Source organism: Brachycentrus maculatus, unplaced genomic scaffold (genome assembly GCF_059751285.1).
Source record: "Brachycentrus maculatus isolate JH-2025_06_01 unplaced genomic scaffold, ASM5975128v1 h1tg000584l, whole genome shotgun sequence".
In the NCBI taxonomy this organism is placed as follows: domain Eukaryota; kingdom Metazoa; phylum Arthropoda; class Insecta; order Trichoptera; family Brachycentridae; genus Brachycentrus; species Brachycentrus maculatus.
The window spans coordinates 3,707-30,560 of NW_028281324.1; the positions used below are offsets into that span (position 1 = coordinate 3,707).

Consider the following 26,854-nt stretch of genomic DNA (forward strand, 5'->3'; position numbering starts at 1 on the left):
CATTTTAAAACAATAATGACCGCTGCAAATGAAAAAATATGCGTTGAATTGACTAAAAATATACTTTACTTATCTCTTCACTAACAATACATTCATATTTTATTCTTCCAGGCCTGCCAATGTACAAAAATGTGAGTTTTTTCATAAAAACAGATTTATATATACATACATACATACAAAAATAGAATGATTATATAAATAAATGTTACAAATAAAATACATAGCTATACATCTGACTAAATTATACTACTGACCGAATTCTTTCTAAATTATACGAGTAGATATATATATATATATATATATATATATATATATATATATATATATATATATATATATATATATATATATATATATATATATATATATATATATATATATATATATGCATTAGATGTGTTAATGAAACAATTTGTCTACGTTGTGAAATATATGGTATACTATAAATTAATATTCCATAATTCTTATACTGTAACATACTCGTATATATCACATTGCCCCAAAAAGTGAATTTAAAAGGAGTGCTATCTGGTTTAAAAGTGCGACCGGGGGTGCAATTCTGAAATTGATTGAGTTTTATCTTAAATATAAAGATAAAGGTGCACCAATTAATTTACTACTTTTGATATATTTTATATAGGTAAATACAATTGATTAAATAACTTAAAAAAACTAATACCAAAATACTTGGTCAATTACTAGAACTGTGCAGTGACTAAGTGGTTTGTACTAAATATCAGAGTTTTATTACGCTTAATTAGTTTTTACTGGAGTTTTGATTTTTTTTCGCTGGCTTCACTTGAAATCTTGAACTGAAGCAATACAATAAGATATATAGCAATGGTTGTCACAGCCTGAAACAACAAAAAAAGAAGTAGGGTAGCACAACCTTAAAGTAAGTCAACGTTCTGGAATCAAATGTACTCAATTCCAATGAAAAATATCACATTAAACAGAATAAAGTCGGGTCAGGTGAGGATTAAAAAAGGTAGTGAATGAAATTATTTTTGTGAAAATTCCTTTTAGGGTGACCTATTTTCCTAAAAAACATTCCTTTAACACGTAAAATAATTTTAATGCAATAATGAATCCAAAATATCTTCAAGAAACTTCAGCGAACGGTTCCTGAAATATAATATATTCTGCCTAACGAAGAAGTCGTAAAACACGTACCTACCAAGTAAATAAAATTATGAGGCGTGTTTGAAAATTTCGCTAATGCTTTTTTTAAATGTAAAATGTGTTGAAAATTCTTAAGAACATCTATAAATACAATTTATAAGGTTTTGAGCTATAAGCAGATATTAAGACTTTTTATAAAACAGCCTCCGTAGTGTAATGGTCAGCACGCTCGGCTACCGTTCTGGAGGTCCCGGGTTCGATTCCCAGGGGGGGTCAAATAAATATAAGTGATTTTTGCACTCTAATATTTATTTAATATTACCCTGGACTGGTACCTGAAGCGGAGGGCTGATCACCTTTCCTTCATATGTAAAACGATCAAGATAACATTGCGTTTATATGATGCAGTGCCCTATGCACCATTGGGGTGCGGATAAGGGTTTTATTATTTTTATTATTATAAAACAAAAATGTATTTTTTTAAATAATATTTTTACTAGCTCAGACGCATAAACTTGTATTTGAAAGAATATATATTAAGAACCATAATCCATAAATTCAGATTTTTTTAGGGAAAACTCATTGATTTAATCGTGATATTTACTAGAATACATTTTTTTAAATTGTTCACATCCTTAAAAATTTTACAAAAATATTTGATTAAAGAACTACTAATTTGAATCCCACTCTATCATTTTTTTTACATACGAGTATCTAAATATTCCTCTTTTTGAAAAATCACGGGTTGCCACTGTAATACACAAAACAGATTAATCCAAAGTACCTACATTACTTTGGATAATAATAAAAAACTTTCAGCAGAGGATACTGAATAAAATTCATTTAAATTATTTGGACAATAAAGTTTGCAAAATGATAAAAATGAACATATGAACGTGAGCTCAAAATGACGTGCTATTTATTTCCATAAAAGTCAAGTGAATAGGAGATATGTGTAGCTGTCACAAACAGGTGGAGTTATGCAAGTAAATGAATAATCTTCCTCGCAAATTCTTTTCAAGTATGTAAGTAAAAAAATGAGTATTGAATATTCACTCAAAACATAATAAAAAATTTCAATTAGTTTTATATAAGCGGTAAATTTTATTACAATATGCGAAAAGTTTTTCTCTTGTATATGCTGTATAAAACGTCAGAATAAATAAAAGATAAAAGAAAGAAAACGTAGGTTGGAAGATTTCATCCGTTTTTGAAGGATTAATATCACTGCCAGAGTATTCAATATGTTCTTACATCTCGTATAACTCGCGAAAAAAGAGATATAAAATACAAAAGAGAGTAATAAATCGTATAGTTTTTGTACATCAAACAATGTAATGCGAATTTAGTTGATATCGAAGATTAATGAAAATGTGAATTCACACGAATGTGCGGCAAAATAATGTATGATAGCCGTTCGAATAGTAAAATAAGGAATGAACGCAAGGCTGAGATAAGTATTATCGATAAAATTATCAATAAAGAGAGGTTTGTCGAGATGGTTTGGACATGTGGAAAGAATGGTAATAAAAAATTATGAGGTGAATGTCGTTGAAAACAGGAACAGAGGAAGACTGAGGAAAACTTGGCATGACCAAGTATTTCATACACTTGAATGTGATTGGGCTAGGAGTCGGATTAATCTGTGGGATTAATATATGAGGAAAGGTGCATGAATGTTGAACAGGCGAATAATGTTTGTAAAGACAGTGGGTGTGGTATTCTATTCTGTCTGCCTACCCCTGCGTGAAGCGGTGTGATGGTAAGCTATTTATTTATTTCCATTATACTGTGTATGATGTTTTTAACGTACATATTTAGTAAAAAGAAAATAAATAAATGCGGTTGCGTAATGCTTTTTGTTATAATATATTTTTACTAGCTTTTATAAAGCTTGATTTGCTAGTAAGCTCGTAAGCGGTACGAAATAGAACATGTGATCGAATTTTGGACCAATTTCAGATTTCTGATCTATTTGAAACTTTACAGACACACTGGAGCGAGCTAATATTGAAATCTTCCTCCCATACCGGATCTGATTAACACACCTTTAGTCTCTCAGATCCAAACGTAAAAAAAATGAGCTGCAATCATTCACAAATTCATTTTACTAATTCCATTTGACTATTTTCCAACGCAATCACTTAATAGCTTCGTTAACATACTTTATCATTTTGCTTTACATCTCAACATTTTAACAGTGATGAAGAAAGTTTAAAACCTTAATTTTGATTTGCATGGACGCATGTGGCTCTTCGGGCAGCCGGTCGAGTACTGAATTATATATTTGCGAGTACGCCATTAAGGAAAAAAATCAATTACGTTAAATGTTACCTGGATTTAAAGAAAATTAAGTCACGGGCTATCGATTATCCCGCTTTAAGGCAATACTTCCAATCACAGATTTCATTCAGCGTTCGGTAACGCTAGGGGCCGCACTTCATTTCACATCCGATTTTGTTAAGAACAAATATTGAATATACGTACATTGAAACTTTTTCTAACTCCTCACATTTCAATAACTATTTTCTTTTCAAAACATATTTATTTGAAGAAAAACTTTGTTTTTTAATACGAAAACGATGTAAAAAAACAATTATGTCAAATGTTACCTGTGTTTAAGTTGCTATTTAACGTATGTTAGAGCCTTAAGGTTAAATTCTATTGAAAAAGAGTTTAATCATCGGAAAAAAATTATTCTTTATTTTTTACCATAACAGAAGAAGTGTCTTGATTTTAAGCATGTTTATACAAACACTTTGTAATATTTTCCTTATGGTATTAAATACAAACCCAACAATTTGCATTTTTATACCAGAAACGTTTAAAGAAGGTTAAGTTGCTATTAAACGTATGTTAGGGCCTTAAAGTTAAATTCTATTGAAAAAGAGTTTTATCATCGGAAAAAAATAATTCTTTACTGTTTACCATAACAGGGGTAGTGTCTAGATTTTAAGCGTGTTTATACAAACACTTTGTAATATTTTCCTCATGGTATTAAATACAAACCCAACAATTTGTATTTTCATACCAGAAACGTCAATACGTTACATAGATACTGACATGAAATTAAAAAGGTCACGTTAGTTAGTTATCGCCTCGTTGGTTAATTTTAAAAGCGGTACTCAAGATAGCTTTAGAATAAATTATAAGTTTTTGTAATAACCTGATGAGATATTAGCTTAGACAAAAGTGTTTTTTCTTCTTAATTTAGCTTTATGTGTTAAATTTAGATTTGATATTTAAGAAAATACAGCGTGGTGCAAAATTGATCACCCTATCGGAAAATGTTATAATTTTTGACATTGTGAACTAGACAGCTGTAGTATACAAACAGATGCAGAGTGGCGCAAAAATTATCATACCATTTCGTTTTTGAAACAATTTTTTACTAAATACTTTGAGAGACGAAAACCTTTATTTGGAGCTTAATTTTTTTTAAATAAAACGATGATATCCGTCAAGTGGCTGCTGCCAGTATTGATCCACATTTATGCCCGTTTTATCAATCGGTTTGTAAACTGCGGCTGTCCGGATCACAAATGTAAAATATGTTTGACGTGCAACGCCATTTGCAAAAGTTATAACATCTTCCGATAGGGAGATCAATTTTATGCCATCCTGTATAGAATAATTTTATTATTGCTGACGATGTTAGTCATTAAGTGTAGGGGAATCCATTAAACTTTGTTGCTAAGCGAGATGTGACTGTTAAATACTCAAAATATAAAACTTACTGAAGTAAGGAGTTCTCTGTTGACGTGAGCGTAACCTTTTAGACTCACAATAGCCGGATTCATCTCAATAGCTTGGATAAAATGGTCAACCTGAAATTCAAAATGAGCTTTTACAAAAATCAATACGAAATGTTCCCCAAGAGCTAATTTTAATACATATCAAAACCGAAACCGGTAGTCACGAAGTAGTGTAAAAAACACTAGTGTATGATGTCGGTTACGCCGAAACTCGGTTGCTGGCCAAATAAAATTAATGTGGAAAAAGTTACATGGTTGTTATTTTATTCTATATTTTTTTTTTCCACCAAGAAATGTCAGTACAACACTTAAGGATAAAATTTACTTACTTCCCTTTGCGTTGCTTGATCAATTTTCATCATATTGACGGAAAGTAGAGTGTCCTGAACTCCTTGTGCGACCTATTAAATAAGATATTAAATTAGATATGTTGAACAATATCACATTGGATATTGATCTGTTCCATGTGTCCGAAAGAGTCTTCCGAAGCGGGATTCTTCTACACATTTAACAAGAGTCTTCTTGCTGACTTTAAATTTTTTTTTTTAATGTTAGTTTTAAATTTTAGCCTTAAATGTTAGCCTTAAATGTTAGCCTTTTTTAAATGTTAGCCTTAAATGTTAGTTTATAATGTTTATATTAACTATTGAATAAATTGAAATTTAAATTGAAATAAAAATAACAATTTTTTTACATAAAAGATAGTTTTTCTGTATATACTCGTACGTTCATGTTTTTATAGATCAAAGAAGAGATATAAAGCATTTGTGATAAGTAATATTTTTAAGCTGAAGTATTTCTTAGTTGAATTATTTTCAATTTCGCATATAAGAAACGCGTTTATTTTTCCGATATTTTAACAGACTTTCATGTTACCAACGGCAATCAAGCAAACTGCTTATAATATTTAGAGACGTGGAATATTTGAATCATCGTTAGTTGTTCAATGTCGCATTATACATTCATGGCAGTTCGTGGTAACATATCGACCTGGGAAAAGTTAATACCATTGTAAATTTATGTAATCATATCAAATTGATTTTGAAATTTCAATTTCAGACGACATTTATCGAACGTGAATTTGCTTGGATGGAAGAATCCATTTACATTTTCTGCGCAGTTATTTTGAGCGTAAATTTTTATTTTCATAAATTCGTTATAGAATGAAGCGATCATTAAGGGCATAAATCATCATCACTTTTAATTTTTTTAAGAATTTCATTATTTGTTTAAAAATATAAATACGGACATATATATTTATATTAATTTTTTTTACCTGCAGCGTGGTTTGGTGAGAACAATCGCAAAATATGTAGAACAGGGTAGAACAGTACACGGTGTCTACGAACAGTCCGATTTCCTTGAAACTGAACCCAAATCCGTGGTCCACGATTTCCGAAAGGGCTCCATATACCGATACCGTTATGTTGCAAAACCTGTCAGAAACATACAAATCAGAATACACCACAATTAACTGAGCCTTTTTTCAAACAATTTTCAATTTTGAAATCAGATTCAAAATCATTAAAGGTTTAAAGGATTTTGAAGAGAAAAAAATATAAAAAGTTTTTTCATAATTAAAATGTAACTTTGTTTTAAAATCACAATAAATATTTTATTACTTAATTATCATGTCTACCTGTTTCGAAGCTAATCGCTTTTTTATCGAGACTGATTAATACTAAAACACTATCTACTTAACAATATTCAAAATATTTTGACGGTTAGGGAAAGAAACTTTGGTATATCTCAAGTGGCTTTGTTGTTTTGTGTTGATTGGCAGTCACAGTAAAAAAAGGATGAGGAATGATGAGTGATTGGAAACATATTTAATCAGTCTTGATAAAGAAGCGGTTAACTTCGAAACCGGGAGACATTATAATTAAGTTATAATAAAATATTTATTGTGATTTTAAAACGAAGTTACATTTTAATTATGAAATGGAAAATTACAAAGTTAGTGCTTCAAATATAAATTATATTATAAAGTTTTTTCATTTGGAAATAACGCTAATCGAAAAAAAGATGTAAAAGTCAGAATTAACCACATGTCTCTTCACTCGACTGACGTCTCAAATCACCTATCTAGGTGACATCCTAAAACGAATCCAGAGATTTGTGAAGTTAGTTGGTTTTTGGATGGTAATTTTGACTTGGCCAATTGATTAAGCAATAGTTGTCTTTGCTACTGCCTATTTTAAATTCAGTATAACTGCGTCTCAATTTGTTTTGGTACAAGGTTATACATAAAAAGGTATCACTATCATACATTTTCTTTCTTCTTCACGTTACGTTTGAGTCAATAATTTGGTTGCCAGATCTTCGAATTTGTATTACTACCACATATAAATTTAGTGAAACCATTTAAATTGTTCTGCCATCTTTCAATAAAAAGAAAACCAACGAATTTCACATCTGAAGGATGTTTCTAAAACTTTTGTAACGTTGTAACCTTATTGTACTATTGTTAACGTTTTCAAGTAAATCTGTGTAATAAACTGTGATTAGTAAATGAAGTGAACTTGATTTTTTTGTTATTCTAGAACCTACACTAATGGCAGAAGCGAGAATCTAACCACTAGTTCTAGTAGATTATTCTGATATTTTGTGTAATCTATTAGAATTGTATACACACTAGAAAGTATATGCATACAATTTATACCGTGGCGAAAACATATTACCTCTAAACTCTAATGGATGGAAATGATAATGCCTGGGGATTTTTTCCACATTTCAATCAGTAAATGGTTGCTCTGCGGAGACCGTAAATTCAATCATGTGTAATTGCTATCATCTATTTATTTACTACAGCCTAGGTACACGGTATTCAGAATTCAATTATTTGTTAGAAAAATACAATTTGTCATATAATATAAAATTACTTTGAATTAACCGTTTATTTATTAACATTAAACTTAATTCTTTTATTTATTTCTAATCAATATTTTTTTAATCATCGAGGTGTTATTTTTACATATGTTTCACGTATATCAAACGGTTACAGATGTTATATTGACATGTTAGATTAATTGAAGTGTACAAATTTCCATCATATAGTGAAATCCCGTTGTTAGGTTATTAATGACATGTATTTTGTCATAAACATATGTAGATGCTTAAATTTACAAATATTACACACGTTTTATATGTTTACGAAGAAAGTAATAAAATGAAAGGTTAAATTTTTGTTTCAAACAAATTCAAAATATAAAGTTTTATAATTGCCATGTTTCGGACATTATGTATGAAAAATGACAAATAAAATAATGAGCCATTGAATTATATAATTATAAACATATAGATATTTCTAATCATAAACATATAAATAGAAAATTCACTACATTTTAAAGAAGAAAAGTTAATTTCATCAAAAAATCGAAAAATATTTGAACGATTGAGAATAAGGATTCAACATTTGTTGAACTAACAATTATAAAATATTCAATTCATACGTGGTCGTAAGGTCAATTTAAAAACACTTTTTGAATAAATAAAAACATGGTTTTTATAAGGTTATGCATTACATTTGACGGGATTTTAACTTAAGTGTATTGTGATGGTATTTTATCCAATATTACAAAACGATTCCAGCATTTTAAATTAATAGGTAGATATGCATATGTATATCTTAAAGTGTGTATTTTTTACTGTCTTGGTAAGTTCTTTAAAACGTAAATAATGCATCACTCCTGGTAGATATAATTATTATGCATCCGTTTAAACAATGACATTTGACATGTCGCTCACTACTTTCAACAACGTCATATATCAAAAATCGTAAGTTTTCAGTTGTACATGTTTTCGAAATGTCCAGAAAATGTACTATATCCCAGCAAAAACGGCATATTTTTAACTTAATATTTACCCACTACAGGGCAAAAAGTTTTGTTTTTGCATTTTGAAGAAAAGGTATTGTTTAATTATTTTTTGAAATATGCTAAATATTTTTCAAATGGAGAAAAAAACTTCAGGTTTTACCTAAAAAGATCTGTTGCACAGTAAAAAAAGTGGTTTGATATTTATTTTTAATACATTTTATTATATTCTTAAACATTAAAAACGATCTTCAGAAAAATCTAGTTTTTTGATATATGACGTTGTTGAAAGCAGTGAGCGATGTATGATATCCTCAAATATGTATGTCATAGTTTTTCAACCGAACACTTCAGATAATATGTATTTTCTGCAAATGTAACATGTCATAAGGTAAACTAACATAAAAAGGCAATATGTGGAGTAAGTTCTGGCGTATGCGTTCCCAAGTGCTTGAAGAAGTTCACTCAAATTCAACCAGAGTGCTCTGTAGTGGGATATCATACATGCGGAACAGTCTACTTCCATTTCCTGAAAATTACAAAAATATATAGAATAAGAAAAATTATTTAAGAGCATAGGAAACACAAAATATCAATAATAAAATGTTATTTTTAGCAAATATAATGTAGAAATGCTATTAATCTACAGTTATATTTGATTAAATTGATCACTGATTAAAAAAAATGTAAAAAAATATATATACTTTTTCGTATCAGTTTACGTCTCAAATGAAATTCTAGTAAGATATTACCGGATTTTTATGTTTAAAAAAAAAAGCTAAATTCAACCAGAGTACTCAGTAGTGAAATATCATACATGCGGTACAGTCTACTTCCATTTCCTGAACAAAACAAAATATAAAGAATAAGAAAAATTATTGAAAAGCATAGGAAACACAAAATATCAGTTCCAAAATATTATTTTTAATGTATTTTCAGGAAATATAATATAGACCTGCTATTAATCTATAGTTATATTTCATTAAATTGATCTATGATTGCAATGTTATTGTAAAAAAAATATCTATTTCATATCAGTTTACGTCTTAAATGAAATTCTAGTAAGATTTAACCGGATTTTTTGTTTAAAAAAATCTTAATTGTATTGCTGTACTGGGTATGGCATGTACATAAATAACAATAATAACAAAGATTATTATAATGTATAATTTGAAGTATATGGAGGCCTATGTAAAGCAATAAACTATCACTTGGTGATGAAAACGAAGTGAGAAAACTAAAAATATACCTACCATTTAGAAATATAACGATATCGCCAATTTTTTCGAATACATTTATAGCAAACTTTGATAACATTATGAAACGTTTACCACTGTCTTACTTAGTAAATATGTGTGGCAAAACCTTTTCCCTAGTTGTTAGGCAATCAGTCTAGCACATATATTTCTGAATTTCTGAATAAATTATGTAAGGAGTAGTGTAATATAATCGTATAGTATCGTAGAGTTTGTATTGTATTTAAATTATTATTTTTCTTCTTCTTCTTCTTCTACTTTTTATAGATCCTTAGGATCTGTCTGTGCCGCCGCCTGTCGCTCTTGGAAACTTGACTGCCAGCTATCTCTCCACCTTTTTGGAGGTCTGCCTGGGGGTCTTTGTCCTTCAGGGTTTCCTTGAAGGGCGATACGTGGAAGTCTGTCTTCTGACATCCTGTTTAGATGTCATTCCAGTACCGCTTTCGTCCCCACCTCACGATATCTTCCGTCTTACACATGCTCCCGATATCATTGTTTCTTACGTGGTCTCGCAGCGTGTTTCCGGTTAAAGATCAGAGTGTTTTCATCTAAGAAATTCGAATTCAAGATTTTGTTCTTGCAGTATCTGCTCTTGCCTCGATTCCATGAGCAGCTATTGGTCGAACACATGTTTTGTATTTCAATTACATAGTTTTATTATTGAAATCTCCCGAAGTGTCAAGTGGAGCATGTTGAAATCTCCCGAAGTGACAAGCTCCTTGACAATTATGATTATTATTATTTTGACATTGAATCGACTCTTGTTTTCATCATGCAAACATCATAAAAATCTAAAAATGGGTGTGCTTGAGGTAATTTTGTAAATACCTTTCGAAAGCATTCGGCCAGGCTGTGTGACGCGACCTTGATGCCCCTGCAGTTAATATACCACAGGGCACAGTTCATGTTGATCATCGTAATGATGTGGTAGTAGGCGATGGTGTGCCAGAGCTGGAAGCCTTCCATCAAGGCGCTCAGGGAGAGTAGGAAAACGATGGCTAGGACCAGACATCCAACGCTGATTACCACTATAAGGGTCTTCAGATGAGGAAACTGCAAAGACTCTCCAGTCACCTTGTAATAACGCAACTGAAAAAAGGGTGAATACCAAATTAATTCCAAGAGGTTTGCGCAGGTTTTTTTTTTTAATCAAATGATGATCAAAATGAGATACAGAACTGCCAGACTAAGATGTCAGAGCCAACTAGATACTAATTCAAATTAAAACGTCTACATTTATTGACATATTCTTTAATATCAAAAATAGTTGGTTTGCGGTCCGGTGGTAAGTATCGTGGATCGTATCGTGTATGTCAGGACAGAAGAGTGTGGCGTTCCATCCTCTCTGCCTACCCCTGCGGGGAAACGGCGTGATGGTAGTAGTAGTAAAAATAAATATCAAGCCACTTATTGAAGTTTTTACTGTGCAACAGATCATTTGAGGTAAAACCTGAAGGTTTTTTCTCCATTTGAAAAATATTAAGTATATTAAAAAAAAATATTAAATAATACCTTTTCTTCAAAATACAAGAAACAACACTTTTTGCCCTGTATTAAGTTAAAAATATGCCTCTTTCACTAGGATATAGTTAATTTTTTGGGCATTCCGAAAACATGCACAACTGAAAATTGACGATTTTTGATTTATGACGTTCTTGAAAGGAGTGAGCGATATAAGAATAAAATAAAGGAGATAATTAACTTATACTAAAAAAACAACAATAACTTTACACTTCTACAAATCAACGAAATTCGTTAACACTTTCCGTACTACATCATATGATTATCTTTCTAGGGTTACAATGTGCGAACTTGCCCAGAAAGTCGATCCTTTATGAGAAGAAAAAAACATATGCATTGTATTATTCGTGATAGTAAAAATATTACATCAGGAGAAAATATTAATTGTGCAAAATGTAGTGTAGCTGTAGGTTTATAAGTAAAACTCATTCATGATTTACAAGATCCGCAAAAATATTGGTATATTTTTAATTTCATATTTTCCAAAAAATATTGCTAACAATTGCCTGTATTACGAAATTATTGAATAATAAAATGAAATTCACAATTTTTTTTATTAATAAAATACGCCTGACTTTCATAATATTGTACCAAATTATTTACGTCTAATTGTATGCTAAAATATTTTCGGTTCTAAAAATCAATTTAATCAATGATGGCACTAGGTATATTTAAGAACTAGCATAAGTGAGGGAGTTAAATAAAAATCATACACCTAAGTAACCTCACTGCTAACTTAGAATCAATGAAATGTATAAACTCATGCCTCTAACGAGATAGCGAGTGTTTTTGTCTAGAATTTTCACTCATGAATTACATGAACTTATAGTAAATTTAAACATAAAGAGTAAATCCACTCACGAGTAGGCATAGACTATGAAACTTTTAATGATGAAGCCTGAGTAGGGCCATGATAAACGGTGTTGAATAAGCCGTAGCTAGATTTCAGAGTCACTTGGACGTTAGGTAATAAAAAAAGGAGTTGAATAAAGATTTTTTAGAAGAAGTCGTTAATTCGGATTATGGATTCGTTAAAGTTAATCACCCCAATCAGTTCATAAAGTTGGTTACGTATTGCTTATTTCTAGCTCATTTCTGGCAATTACATTCCTATATTTGACAATTTGAAGAGGAGAGCGCAATGTCACACATTGCTGTCATCGCTCAATACATTACTTTGTAAGTAAATACGTATCAAGTTATGAAGGATAGAATAATAATTGTTTGTTTTGATGGTGATTGATCATGGCCAATGATAAAGTAAAGAAATAAATTTGCCACAATAAAGAAATGGATAGTTTACTTAATTAATGGTGTCAGTTTTATTACACAATATAATCGAAAAGCAATAATAGTGAAAAGATCACGAAGTATGTAATAACGAATGAATTCTTGTAAAAAGTTATACAAAATATAGACATACACAAAACACAAAAATATGCAAAATACATTTAAGTGTCTGGTATCAAAAGAATACATTTCACTCCATTAAACGAATCCATTGATTGTTAATCCCTTTCTTTTATTTAAGTTTTACTTAGTGGTACACTGAGTAAAACTTAAATTAAATAAGGATAGATTTTACCACAAAGTGAAAAATGTAATTTACTAGAATATTAGGTTTTAAGCTGGATGAGAGAAGCATACAGGGAGCAAGGGTTTGTTTAATACCTTTTTATGGACATTTCATTACAAGGTCTATATAAAAAGGATTTTTTTTATTACGATTACAAGTCTTGGTAAATTAAATTTTACGTCATATTTGACGCTTCTTGTTTCAAAATGCCAATAAGTCCGGAAGTAGATTTAAATTGATTCCACATAGATACAGCGTTTATAATTGTATTCCCGCTTGACAAAATGTGGTATTTATTTATTATTTATTATTTATATTATAACCGCTTACTTGGAATCTTCCCCAACTAGTCTTGTAGATGGCCACTTGATGGGCGACTCCCCACCCGACGAACGGTATCCAAAAGTGTGGGACGAGGAAAAGGATGAAGATAATTGCGTAGATATAGTCATCAAACTTCTTGGTCGTCTGCAAGATGAGGACTCTCTCGTAGCCAACTATCAGGACGATAACCGTGGCTACGATGTAGAAACAGACAGCGTAGATGGTCGCTGAAGAACTCCATCGGAATGTTATCATCCCTATAATATAACACACGAAAATAATGACGTCAATCCGGTTTTTTATTATTCATGATGATTTTTTTTAAAACATTCCTTTAGTCGTAAAGTGGATACATTTTTAATAATGGGATTTCGAAAAATCATCAACATTTATTTTATTGTATTTAATATGGTTACAAAGGTGTTTTATAATATGAATTAGATATTTCTACTTTTACAATCTTAAAATTAATAACGCAGTTCTCTCCAATAAGCTCTTGGAGAGGGACTTACACTTATTATTTATTGTTTATGGTTGTTGGTAATATTATTTATTTTTATTATTATTATTTCTTGTGTTTTTTTTCTTGGGTTAACATGCAAGGCATCAGGTTGCCCCACCCAGGATAACCACTGCTGACAATTCGTCGGCAGTTCTCGTCAGAACTTCGGGACGCGTATCTAACTTGGGAAGATGCAAAGGAGCTGGCAGCCGACTGAAAAGCCTGGAGACAGTTTGCGGACTCCATATGCTCCACCTAGGAAGCTGATATGTTTTAATAATGATAATAATAATTCACTTGACTTAATTAATGATTTTTCGAAATATTTTTTGGTGAAATATTTGTATACTTCGCTTTTTAACTTTTCAATTATCATTTAAGTCACTGAAACTGATTAATATTAATAATGTGATATAATGTAAACATAGCCAATTTTACGAAGTATGGCTCATGTCAGTGGTCGGCAAACCGTGGCTCGCGAGTCCCATGCGGCCCTTTCGCCCCTTGAGTGTGGCTCAGACAATGTGCGTGACCGAAACCCTGTACCTACTGATACGGAAATATTGGTAAAAATGTAAACTTTCATCACAGCACAAGTGGTCTGCTTTAAAAGACATGAAGAAAGAAGGCTTGAGGATTTTTAACACTTGAAATAGTATTCCTGATATATATGATCAACACAATCATAAGAACACTAAACGCTAGTTTCTTTCCCCTTTTCGGTTCATACGAATAATGTTTTTCGAGCATGATCCTTATTGAGAGTAGAATGAGAAATCTAATAATCGACGATCTGTAATCGTGTCTAAAAACAACAATTATATATACAAACCTGACTTAACCAAACTTTCCATGGAGATGCAAAGTCAAAGTTTACATTAAGCGCATAATATTATGTTTTATTCCAGGTACATAAGTTTAATCAGGACATTAGACTTTAATTAATATTTGTCAAGTTAATAAACAGTGTACTTACCCATACAATACTAAGAAATTTGGCTCTCAAAAGAAACATTGATCGTTGTACCGTATATGATATATTTTGCTTTGTTGACTAATGAGTTTGCCGGCCACTGTCTTAGGCATTAACACATATTCAATACCATCAATATAAGAAGGAAATTTAGAATAGGCTATCAATAAAAAACAGAAAGGGGTTTCTGGTGCTAAAATTAAATTAACATAAGCAAAAATAGCTTAAAATAAGAAGTCTAATCAATAGGTACACGTGCACAACATACGTGTTATTACAAAATCTTGTGTAATTTTTCGTGAACATTCCAGAAACTCCTTTACTAGAAAATTCTAATTTTGCAATTTATGTTTTCATATACCTACTGCATGTATTTGTATATTTGTAATTAAACAATTTTGGTAATTAAAATTGTATTTCATTATTTAGGCAATCTTTATTAATAAAAAATATAGCAAAATTAATACTAGAACCGCTAAGTATGATGAGAGAAAATCAAATATATAAATAATGAATGATGATATCAACTAGAACCCTTTTAGAAATTTAATTACAAGTTGTTCCCAAACACAGGTGTTCTATTATAAAACTGGGGAATAAAATGGTTAGGGATATAATAAATGATGCTGGTAGGACATTGTACAAATCACCTAAAATGTGGTGGGATTATTTATTGGCGTAATTAACTAATTAAGCTTAAAGGTGAACTCGGTTAAACTATTACGTAAACTGGCGGCTGGCTTTTTTTCTGTGGCCACATACGCGCATCGATGATTAATGTATGTAGGTTCATACATGAGAATAAATTAATGACGAGTGAGTGATGTCCGATATTAGTGTTGGAGCCCTATATGGTTAGTGTACATTTAAAAATTAAATAAATCCTTGTTACTTTTTTTAGACTCACCTGGTGAAGATCTAGTGATAGGCATCACAGCCAGAGCTCTAAATAATACCAGTAGGAGTTTGTGATCTCTGTAAAACTGATCATGTATCTCGACAGTATCTCCATCGATGGATGGCAGTCTCGATCTTTCCTTTCTACGTGCTGCCCTTTCGTCTGGAGCGCTCGGGATCCTGTGCTTTTTATTCTTGATTTTTCCTAATTCTTGCTCTAGTAAGCTAGGAGGTGCCGTAGAGCCGAAGCCGAGAGAATTAGGCTTAAATCCCCATATTTTAGAGCTGTCAAAAGGACTGTCGTGTCTTATGTATCCTGGATTTATGTCGAAGTCACTGATTTGGTGATCCAGTCCGAATGTCTCAAACCGTGTAACATTCTGTCTGTTGTGCAAATTGTTAAAACGTTGTCTCTTTTCTTCTTCAGATTGATCACCTACCATATTGTTCCTCCAATTCATTTTTGTATAAAATTTATGACAGTATTGGTATTTCACAAAAAGGGTAGCAGGATATTTTACATTAAAAAATTTAGTGTTAGTGTATTTCTGATTTTATTTTGAAATGCTTTATTGAACAACTGCGCATGTTGTTCTTACTTCGGATTCTGATGTCCGAATGGTTGAAGTTGGATAAAATCATACTATTATATTAAGTCATAGGTCATTATCGCTATTCATAATGTAAACACAGAAGTTGGTTGTAGCGTTAAGTACAATGTCATGGGTATCATTATTTATTTAAACAATAATTAGAGACGGTAGGTGGGCAAGGTTAGATCGTAAAATTATTCATCGAATATTAGCTCGAAGTCAAATATGGCTGGAATGTTAAATTAAGAATGTACATACATTAATTTAACTATTGAACGTAGGTAAATTATAACGCCTGTACAGTAAGTACTCGTGAAATTTGTACTTTTCGTGTCTACGTCGAATTGAAGGTAACGCCTTCTGTAATAACAACTTCTTGCATTGACGGCTTTAAAGAAAGCTATTAAGACAGGAATGCTAAACTTTTATTTTATTTCTTAAGGTTTATAATTCCCATTATGAAAGATTGTGCATTATATTCATAAAAACGGTCGTACCCTTTCTTTGATTTCTTTGCTTTGATAACTAAATAAATTAATATTGCAAATGCTTGTTAATTAATCTAACATATGAAAAAATAAGTAGACCATATTAATATAATAAAATTTATTATTCCTCATATCCCTTAAATTAAAATTACCTATCAATTATCAAAGACATTTTATTGTTATCTAAATCAATCACACAAGAGAAATTAAGGGTTTTTCATGTTTAAAAAATATTTATTTCATGATTATGTACATTGTTTTTATATATTTACTTACTAAATACCTTTACAAAGATTTGAATTTTATTCTAAACAACATACCCCTGTATATATATAGATAACGTACTTTCATAGAATTCAAAAAATATTTTCGTAGGTACACACACCACATTCAAAGCAAGTAAAGATCTGGCAACTCTGTAGAATTTATTTTGAATATGACAGCTGATGACGGCTGTGTGACTCATTTTTATTTCGTTTGGGTTGAGTTTTATTAGGAAGTCATTTATAATTTGTGCTAAACGCTATTAATTAACAATGGATTTCTTTTTCAAAAAAGCGCCCACAGTAAAAGGTATGTTGAAGTTTTTAACTTTATAATGTTTATTATAGTGTTGCAATAAGTTTCTCCAACTTTCAAACGAACGTAATTATCGAGTGTCTGGTACTATAATACTCAGAATTCCCCAGTTTATTTATTGATCTAAGTTGTTACATAACGAATATGCTTATGTTATTATAAAGATTTTGATTACAAACTTGAGAAGGTTTATTTGCTTAGCTTGCAATTTATTTACATAAGATTTCATCAGTCAATGTGATGAATCTATGATTCAATGGACTCTGAAACAATAATATAAGTGTGTAGAAGTTTACCTCTGGTTTTCACAATTTGCAATATCTTCCAACCAACCAAAAACAGATTAAAGGTTCATACCTTTTAAAGCGTTTGGATTAGTGTTCATATCGCTCACTCCTTTCAACAACGTCATATATCAAAAATCGTCAATTTTCAGTTGTGCATGTTTTCGGAATGCCCAGAAAATGTATCTTATCCCAGCAAAAGCGGCATATTTGTAACTTAATATTTACCCGCTACAGGACAGAAAGTGTTATTTTTTGCATTTTGAAGAAAAGGTATTATTGAATTATTTTTTAAAATATACTTAATATTTTTCAAATGGAGAAAAATCCTTCGGGTTGCAAAGATCTGTTGCACAGTAAAAATTTCAATAAGTGGCTTGATATTTATTTTTAATACATTTTATTGTATTCTTACACTTTAAAAACGCTCTGAAAAATCTAGTTTTTTTTAAAATATGATGTTGTTAAAAGGAGTGAGCGATATAATACTTGTACTCAGCATATACATAGTATAAGAAAAGTTACAGCCGGATAATCGCATGACTGTAGTTGTAAAGGTAACTGAAAGTAGGATCAGGTAAAGAATTGAGAGGCAGAAGTAGATGATCAAAGAGAATATGATAGACTCCTAGCATATAAACTGGTTCCCAGTTTAGCTTGAGAGATTTATTGGTGTGAAAAGTCATTTTCTTTGCCTGATCCCTCAGACGAATGTGCGACAAAACGATGTATGATAGAGAAATAAGCAAAGAATGCAAGGATGAAATAAGAATTATTGATAAAATTAAAAAAGGTGTGTTGTGATGGTTTGGACATGTGGAAGGAAAGAGTGAGGTTAGAATAGTGAAACAAATTTATGAGGCAAATGTAGTTATAAAAAGGAGCAGATGAAGACCGAGGAAAACTTGGCAAAAAAAAAGCGGGTGCGTCAGGAGTCAAAATAATCGTCAGGTATGTATGAGGAGATGCATGAATATGGAAGAGGCTAAAAATGTTTGCAAAGACAGATTGGTATGGGGTTCTATTCTCTCTGCCTACCTCTGCGGAGAAGCCCCATGATTGTTAGTTAGTTGAAACTGGCTACTATCCAACCGAATGCTGAATACCAGGGGCGTGCCTTCCACATATACCCTACCTTACTAAGAAGTAACAAAAGCAGTGCCTATCCTAACTTACCCAAGTGTTACATAAAAAACGCAACCAGTACCTACCCTACCTTACTAAGTAGTACCAGCTTACCTTACTACCTACATCTACTACTTACCCTAGTAATTAGTACTTAGCTTACCTTACTACCTACCTCTACTGCCCGCCACTGCTGTATACAATAAAAAGGGCAAAATTGCCTGGATACTAGGCAGTAACCGATTATCGGTTTAAACTTTAACATTTTATTTAACTGGCTTTATTTTACAAAGTGTGAGTTGATATGAATAATAGGTTTAAGAAGGACAAATCTCAAGATGAGATTTTTTTGTAAGTAATGGCCAGCAGTAATTATTATCCAGTAACATTGACATAAACCATTATTGAAAATTTTATGCCCCTTTAAATACTCTATCATAATCATTTATTCCCAAGGCCGTACCTTGACCTTCCAGCGTACAATCATAATTTTTTTATAGATTGGATAAGGGATCTGAGTTATTAATATAGCCAAGGGTTTTACAAATGTGGGATATTGATTTTTCTTCATTATAACGATTACCATTCATGGCTCCTAAATTTGTTTATTTAACCCTTTCAACTCGATAGGCGCCGCCACGGCGACACAATAAATATTAACTGCACTCGTTAGGCGCCGCAGCGGCGCCATAAACAATAGGTACCTATTTTATTATTTACACACCCTGGGGGACACTAACAGGTATTTTATTGTTAACATCCAGTTGTGTACGGTACCTGCTACTGAGTGTTTATTTTATTTGAGTATTTTTTATGCGTCAAAAAAATGCATCAAGGAGAAAGTAGTGAAGATGATTTTAGTTTTGATTGTGATAGTGACAGTACTGGCGATATTTCAATACAATGTGATAGTAGTAACAGTGAAAGTGAATTTATTGGACATGGAAGAAAAAATTGCGTGTTTTGGACACAAGCAGCAGTTCTGGTGCATCCGATGTAGATACACAAGAGAAAGATGTACTAGACGAGGATTGGGTGGATATGGCCGAAGAAGACGACTTGTTGGAGACAATTTGTTTGATATTGGCTCACACAACACAGGTCCACAGATTCTTGAATCTATAACTGAACCTGTCCAATTTTTTAAATTATTTTTTACTGATGAACTAGCCAATGAAATTGTTAAGGAAATGAATGCATATGCAAGGAAAAAATAGATGCCATGGAATTATCCTCACGTTCCATCTGGCAGAATAGGAAAAGGTGGAAGTGTCATAACAAAAGGCAAACCAAATATTGTATTTGAATATACAAAATCAATGGGTGGAGTTGATAGGGCTGATCAATATGCTTCTTCATATTGTTTTCTTAGAAAATCTCTAAAATGGTGGCGCAAACTTTTTTTTTGGGGCATGGAAATATGTTCCATAAATTCATACATCTTATACAAGTCGATAAAAACGAAGAAAAATGAAAAACCACTAAGCCATTTAAAATATGTGTAAGTTTTGGTCGATCAACTAGTGGGTGAATATAAAGAGCCTCGAAGTAGGCCATCTACTTCAGCTGCTTCAGAGACCAGGCTCAACGGAAAACTACATATTTGAAACTACAGTGAAGCGCCCTTGAGGTATTTTTTTACAAAAATGGCGCTGTATAAGTTATCCAAATTTATTATTATTATTATTTAGGAAATGGTCCTAAGCGGGACTGTGTGGTCTGCTCAAAAAGGGCAGTAAAAGGTGGGAGATGGGAGACCAGCAACTATTGCGACACATGTCCTGGAAACCCGAGGATGCATTTGGGCGATTGTTTCGAAAAATATCATACTTTGAGAAATTACAAAAACTAAAATTTGCCTTTTTTTCTTACATAATTTATAATTTTCTGTTACAAATATACATTTGTAAACAATGATGCAAAATTTTATTTCCTACCTTTCCAAAACATATATTTTTTTAATTTTCTACAAATACCTAAGTTTTTTCTCATATTTTTGCTTAAAAAATCTCGAGTTGCGTGAAACCCATTTACATATTTTTTACGAGTTCAAAGGGTTAAAATAAAAGCAGAGGAAGACCAAGAAAAACTTGACAAGACCAAGTATTTCAAATACTTGAAAGTGGTCAGGTCAGGAGTCGGAATAAATAATCGGCGGGTATGTATGAGGAGATGTTTGAATGTTGAAGAGGCGAAGATTATTTCAAAAGACAGATCGGTGTGGTGTTCTATTCTATTCTATTCTATTCTACCCCTGTGGTGAAGCAGCATTATGGTTAGTTAGCAAGTTTAGTTAGTTACCATTCATGCCATTCCTTTGTAGGGGTAGACATTGAGAACAAAATGTGTCTGTTCTTACAAATATACAGTTCTAATTTTAATACATTTGTATTTTCATTAATGAAGAATGTTATCACTTTTGTCAAATTTGCAAATCGTGATAACCATTTTTAATTAATTTTAATATTCATTTTTCAGAACAACAACGAGAAAATGATAAAATCTTACGCAAGGCTGGTAGAGAAATCGAGAGAGACAAACTCGCATTGGAAAGAGAAGAAAAGAAAATTGTGAGTAAATTATTCATATGAGCTTAAAAGTCTCCTTGAATTACGTAATTTGATTGATCAATTATCTATTGTACTTTGTTCGATTTAAATTTTTTTAATATATATTATTATTTCAAGTATATTTTCAATTATACAGCCCAGTGACATTTATTTCTAAAATGGCCCTTGTACTGCCATCTATGGTTGTTTTTAAACACTAAAACAAAACTTAAGATTATTTTTCTGCAATACCCATAACGTTTTACTTAAAAATATGTTTTTGTGACTTTGATCATCGTAATGATACTGTCAATGAAAACCTATGACATAAAACATGGATAATTTTCATATAAGTCATGTTTACTGGTGTAAATATTTTTTTATTAATCAAGAAAAATTGGTACTTGTAGCATTGATTTTGATAAAAAGATCCAAATGTCCAAAAAACAACTGTCAAAATGTCAAGGAATTTGAATGGATTTTAGACAATATGAAATAATGAAAATATGAAAGAATACACTGTAAATATTGTCACTTAAATGCAGAACTATCCTGACTGCAAGGAAATATTACAGGGGAGAAAATCAAACTTTTGAAAGTTAGTTCTCTCAATCAATTAGTAGTGTTTTCTTTTAAATATTTAAATAGTCGTTTATTTTAGTTGTGAATTATCCGCGCCACAAAATCAGTTTCATTAAGAATACAATATATGGATAAAAAGTAAATTAACTTTAGCATAGGGTTGTCCTGCATCCAGGTGACAATTTATATATGTTTAATTTGAGTTTTACTTAGTAAATACCACTTCATGTTTTACGGTAAGTAACTGCAGAATCAATTAATGGGAGGATTTATGTGTTTACATAGAAATCCTGAAATATACATACAAATAGATAAACTCTCTGAATTATGGTAAAGATTAAATAGGTAGTATTTTATGAAAATTATTATTACATAATATTTATCATGGTGTACTTTGATGTTTGTAGTTTGTTTTGCAAATGAAATATTGTGATTGTATATTGTATTCTTAGGAACAAGAAATAAAGAAGATGGCCAGTGAGGGGAACAATGAATCCGCCAGAGTGCTAGCTAAACAGCTAGTGCAGTTGAGAAAACAGAAAACCAGATTTTATGCTGCTAATAGTAAGGCAAGTTATTTTCATTAAAACCATTTTATGGCTTCATATAATTCTCCTATGACTCCCGGGCAGACCACCAAAGAAATGGATCGGCAGCTAGGAATCAACCTCGCAGGAGGCTAATCTCTCTTAAAAACAGACCACAAGGCCTACACCAAGAAGAAGAAGAAGAAGATACAAGTTATTCATGAAAAATATATATTGTTTCCAATTATTCAACAGTCACTTTTTATCACAATGTTGATTTTCTATGCCTGTAGCCTACAACACAAAACATTATTGCTATAATGATCTTGTTACATATCATCATAGTGCAGTAAAAAATGCAATGCACTATTAATTAAAGGCCACTCCTCAGTGTTAACAGTACAATATGTAATAATGGTGTCATAATAAGGGTTTGTTATGAAAATTTTATTTTTGACACCATTTAAAACACCTTCTCCTATCTATTTAGTTCTTCATTGTATATTCTTTATAGATATTACAGAACAGGAGACAATACGCATCCTTGTCGGACCTCGTACACCATCAAGGGCTGCAAATTGTTGTAAACTGTAGTAGCATTGTTCGCATATAAATCCCGTGCAGATGCAATCAATGGTGGAGGCAATTTATTTCCCACAATATTTACAATGTAACTGATTAATAAATTCTTTAGATTTCTAGTGTGGGTTTACAAAACAAAGCTATGGGTGCCAATATTGCAATCGCTGGAGCTATGGGAACTACCGCTAAAACCATGGGCAATATGAACAAACTGATGAATCCACAGAAATTAGCAGCAGAAATGGGACAATTCCAAAGAGAGAACGCTAAAATGGAGATGACTGATGAAATGAGTAAGCTCTAACACTATGCATTGAATCTAATCAACAGCATCTATCAACCTGTTCGCTGCGTTGCTGACATTTTTGTTAATTTTTAAAAATCTCCACTTCTCTCCAGACTGTTGATATATTTTACAAATAATAGTACTTTTTAAATTTGTTGAAAAGAATTTTGGTTCATTTAATTTAAATCTAAATAGAAAAGCTGTATGAAATAAACTGAAGAAACTTTATTTATATTTAAAACGTGTCCATTTGTCGAAAAACTAGTTATTAAAACTTTTAATTTTGTCAATCAAGTCAGTTCCAATTTTTGAGACTCTAACTGTGTTACATCTTTATTTAAGACTATTTTCTACATTAAGCTGTAAATTAACATATCGAAACTTGTAGGAAACATAGTTAAATCTAATGAGATGATTCTGTAATATAAGTGATTGAAAATATTGATTATTTCTTCTTATGACATTATACAATATATGATTTAATTTTTATGCTTTTAACTAGTTTCAGATACATTGGATGATATGCTGGGAGACTCTGACGAGGAATCTGAATCAAATGATGTTGTCAATAGAGTTCTTGATGAGATTGGTATTGAAATCAGTGGAAAAGTAAGTACATTTTGACAATTAATATAAGTATTTAATTTATTTCTAATTTAGAAGTTCCAAATCATTCACATTCTGTATGTTAGTCCCAGATTTAATTCATGGCTCCTTAGTACATAAAAGTGAATGTTTTGTCGAAAATATTACCCAAAGATTAATCAGGAGTTGAACCTAAAGTATAAGACTCACCAATAATGAAACTATACACTATTTCGCCAAACGAGTATTGCGCATTTGTGAGAATGTCGGAACCCAAATTTGGAATTTCAAAGTAAAAAATGTAAAAAGTGTTTAAGAAAAAACTAAAGCTGTACATGAAGATATTAAAATGCAATTGTAATTCATTAAAGGATATTAGTTTGTTACATACTAATATCTCGACGTTACAATACAAATTAGAGCAGACGGGAATGGTATAAGTCAGAGTATATATTTCTGTCAATTTTATTTTGCTGACCAACGACCGGGTTCCGTCGATACTGACATAATTTTTCTACCATCGCTGACCCATTTATGAATTAAACGTTTATTTTCACTGGTTTAAACCATAAATTTTACTCGTGATCACTCTTCAAAGTTGTTTAAAAAAAGAGGTCTCGTACTACTATATAGCTGTCATATTACTTGATCTCTGTTAACACATTGTTATCGGCGGTTTTTCATCAACCCCGACCCTACTTAGTACACTATTAGAGTCGTATACTAATCACAAGTAACCACAAATCGAATTCCGATCTGTGTAATGTTTTTTTGGCGTCTCTCGGGTTTTACCAAAAGTAATCAAATAGTACGCTTATAAGCGTCTCCTGCTCTTCACCAACAGTGTGCAAAGACGCTTTAAAAGACGTTTTCCGCAAACAATGTGTTGAATAGAAAATTTGTGTTTTTATTAAAATAATATTAATGGATTATCCCATATTGCAGATGGCAGATGCACCCTCGGCTGTTCGTGGAAAAGTTGGAGGTTCATCAAAAGATGTTGATGCAGAAATTGAAGCCCAATTAGCGAAACTTAAATCATAAATTTATACTAATATGATATATAATATGTTGCGGAGTCATGTTTAGGTGATAAATTTTACTGTGGCCTTTTATTTTTAACATTCCAATATTTATAGAAATTGCACGGAATAAAGAATGTTAGCATACCTATTATAAATTCACATACCGAACTAGTAATTAATATCATCTATAAATTATTCTCGAATGCCTTTATCAAAAATGACGATGACTAAATAGACTAAACGTTTTGTGAGGACCCGCATCACAGTTAAACTGTTTCGATTTAAACAATGGCCTTTTTGATTGATATATCTCTTGGTTAATAAAAATAATCTTTAATAATTCCGGCTCAAAAATGCCTTGCAGAGTATTGATACTATTGTAACTTTTAATGCTGTTTGCAAACTTATTTGTTTTTTTTTTTTTGCCACAGCTTTAGTTTTGATTTTCGTAGTCTGAATTATTCTTCATCTCGGGCATTCCTGAGATTTTACTGTATGTATTTCGTATGATTTAGGTAGCTGCAATCCCTGTTTTTTTCAATCATTTCATATTTAACATAATGTTTTTACATCTTATTTGAAATCTCAACATAATGAAAAAGTATGTGGAAGTCTGGGCTGGTTACCAGCCTATGATATGTCATAAGCCCTGTAAATACCTAAACTTCCATATTCTTCTTCATCTATGTTGAGATGTCAAAATGTAAAAATAAAAACCCAGATTGGTGAGCATGGATTTGGACACACCCAAAATGTTGTTAATAATTATTATAATTTATAAATTATTTCTTTTAGTATAAGAGGTGTACATACCTAGTCTTTTTTCTTCCTGTATATGTATTAACATTTGTACATATTTATTGAACGCATCATTTGAAGGAGACAAACTTTGCCAACTCCAAACTAATCCATAGCCCCCATTGTGCATGTGCATTTTGCTCTATGTCGTTGAAGAACTACACATTTGAGAGATGTCATAGCCTGTTTCTCAATACTATGGACTGGAAATGTATTTCTACTTGTTCGATTGGTGCTTAAGGACAGGAAGAGTATTTTTACCTTCTGCGCCAGCCTCATTTCAAAGTCAGAAAAGAAGGAATTACATATTTAATGTTTTTATATGAATATTATGTACCAATCTCTTTGTTAAGTTCTTAACTAAATGTATATAATTATAAAATCCCGTCGCCAGCAGTCCGCAGGCATGAAAAACACCCGTCCGAAATGTGTTTATCTGTCATATTTTAAATAAGACATAATTTTATTATTAACCCTTCCCTTACAATGCTAAAAACTTCCGCGTGCACCGGTGATATGTATTTTGTACACCATATGAAAATGTGGTTTAAAAACGGGAAAATGTGAATATTTCTAAATGTTGCTTTTATTGACCATAGTTGAAGTTGAAATTCAACAATTTTGTAATGTTAGCTCTGGTAATTATCTGAAAACGAGAAAATACATCATAAGTAGCTAGTGTAGAGACACAACCGCCGCATAAGACTCTCTCTATCTCTCAAGGGCAGTCACATGTTATGAATTAGTTTAAAGATTGCTAAATTTGTTTTAAGATTTTTTGAAGAATAATTATATCAAAATACGACTTGCAGGTTTTTATCAATTTAAGCACTTCTATGTAATTTGTATATTTTCACAATAAAATCATCAGCACGACTAATGTTTTTTTTTTCATAGATAAAAGGGTTGCTGGTTCTTTTTCTATTCCTTTTATAAAATGATTTTATTTCAATCGGTGTGGATGTTTGATGTCTTTAAAAAAATCTTCTATAACTATTCTTCCTTCCTGCAGACTTTAGCGGGTTACTTCTTAAAGAAAAAAGTATATTTTTAATTTATGTTGTACATACTGAATACCACTATTTCTTCAAATCTATTGTGACACATGTT

At 31.3% G+C, this 26,854-nt stretch overlaps 2 protein-coding genes across 2 annotated transcripts; one reads left to right on the forward strand and one right to left on the reverse strand.

Annotated features, from left to right (window-relative positions):
- Positions 1 to 717: 717 nt before the first annotated feature.
- Positions 718 to 16,401, reverse strand: LOC148301299 (gustatory and odorant receptor 22-like). The gene is made up of 8 exons (XM_088273462.1): positions 15,752 to 16,401; positions 13,376 to 13,626; positions 10,777 to 11,037; positions 9,094 to 9,221; positions 6,154 to 6,313; positions 5,207 to 5,278; positions 4,860 to 4,949; positions 718 to 854 (listed from the first exon to the last, which is right to left on the reverse strand). Exons 1-8 carry the CDS (start codon positions 16,200 to 16,202, stop codon positions 765 to 767), a joined length of 1,503 nt encoding a protein of 500 aa, XP_088129588.1. The 5' UTR covers positions 16,203 to 16,401; the 3' UTR covers positions 718 to 764.
- An 839-nt stretch (positions 16,402 to 17,240) lies between these two features.
- On the forward strand, positions 17,241 to 26,620 carry CHMP2B (Charged multivesicular body protein 2b). Its single transcript, XM_088273467.1, has 6 exons — positions 17,241 to 17,395; positions 21,289 to 21,380; positions 22,394 to 22,510; positions 23,163 to 23,343; positions 23,839 to 23,945; positions 24,867 to 26,620. Exons 1-6 carry the CDS (start codon positions 17,359 to 17,361, stop codon positions 24,963 to 24,965), a joined length of 633 nt encoding a protein of 210 aa, XP_088129593.1. The 5' UTR covers positions 17,241 to 17,358; the 3' UTR covers positions 24,966 to 26,620.
- The last annotated feature ends 234 nt before the right edge of the window (positions 26,621 to 26,854 follow it).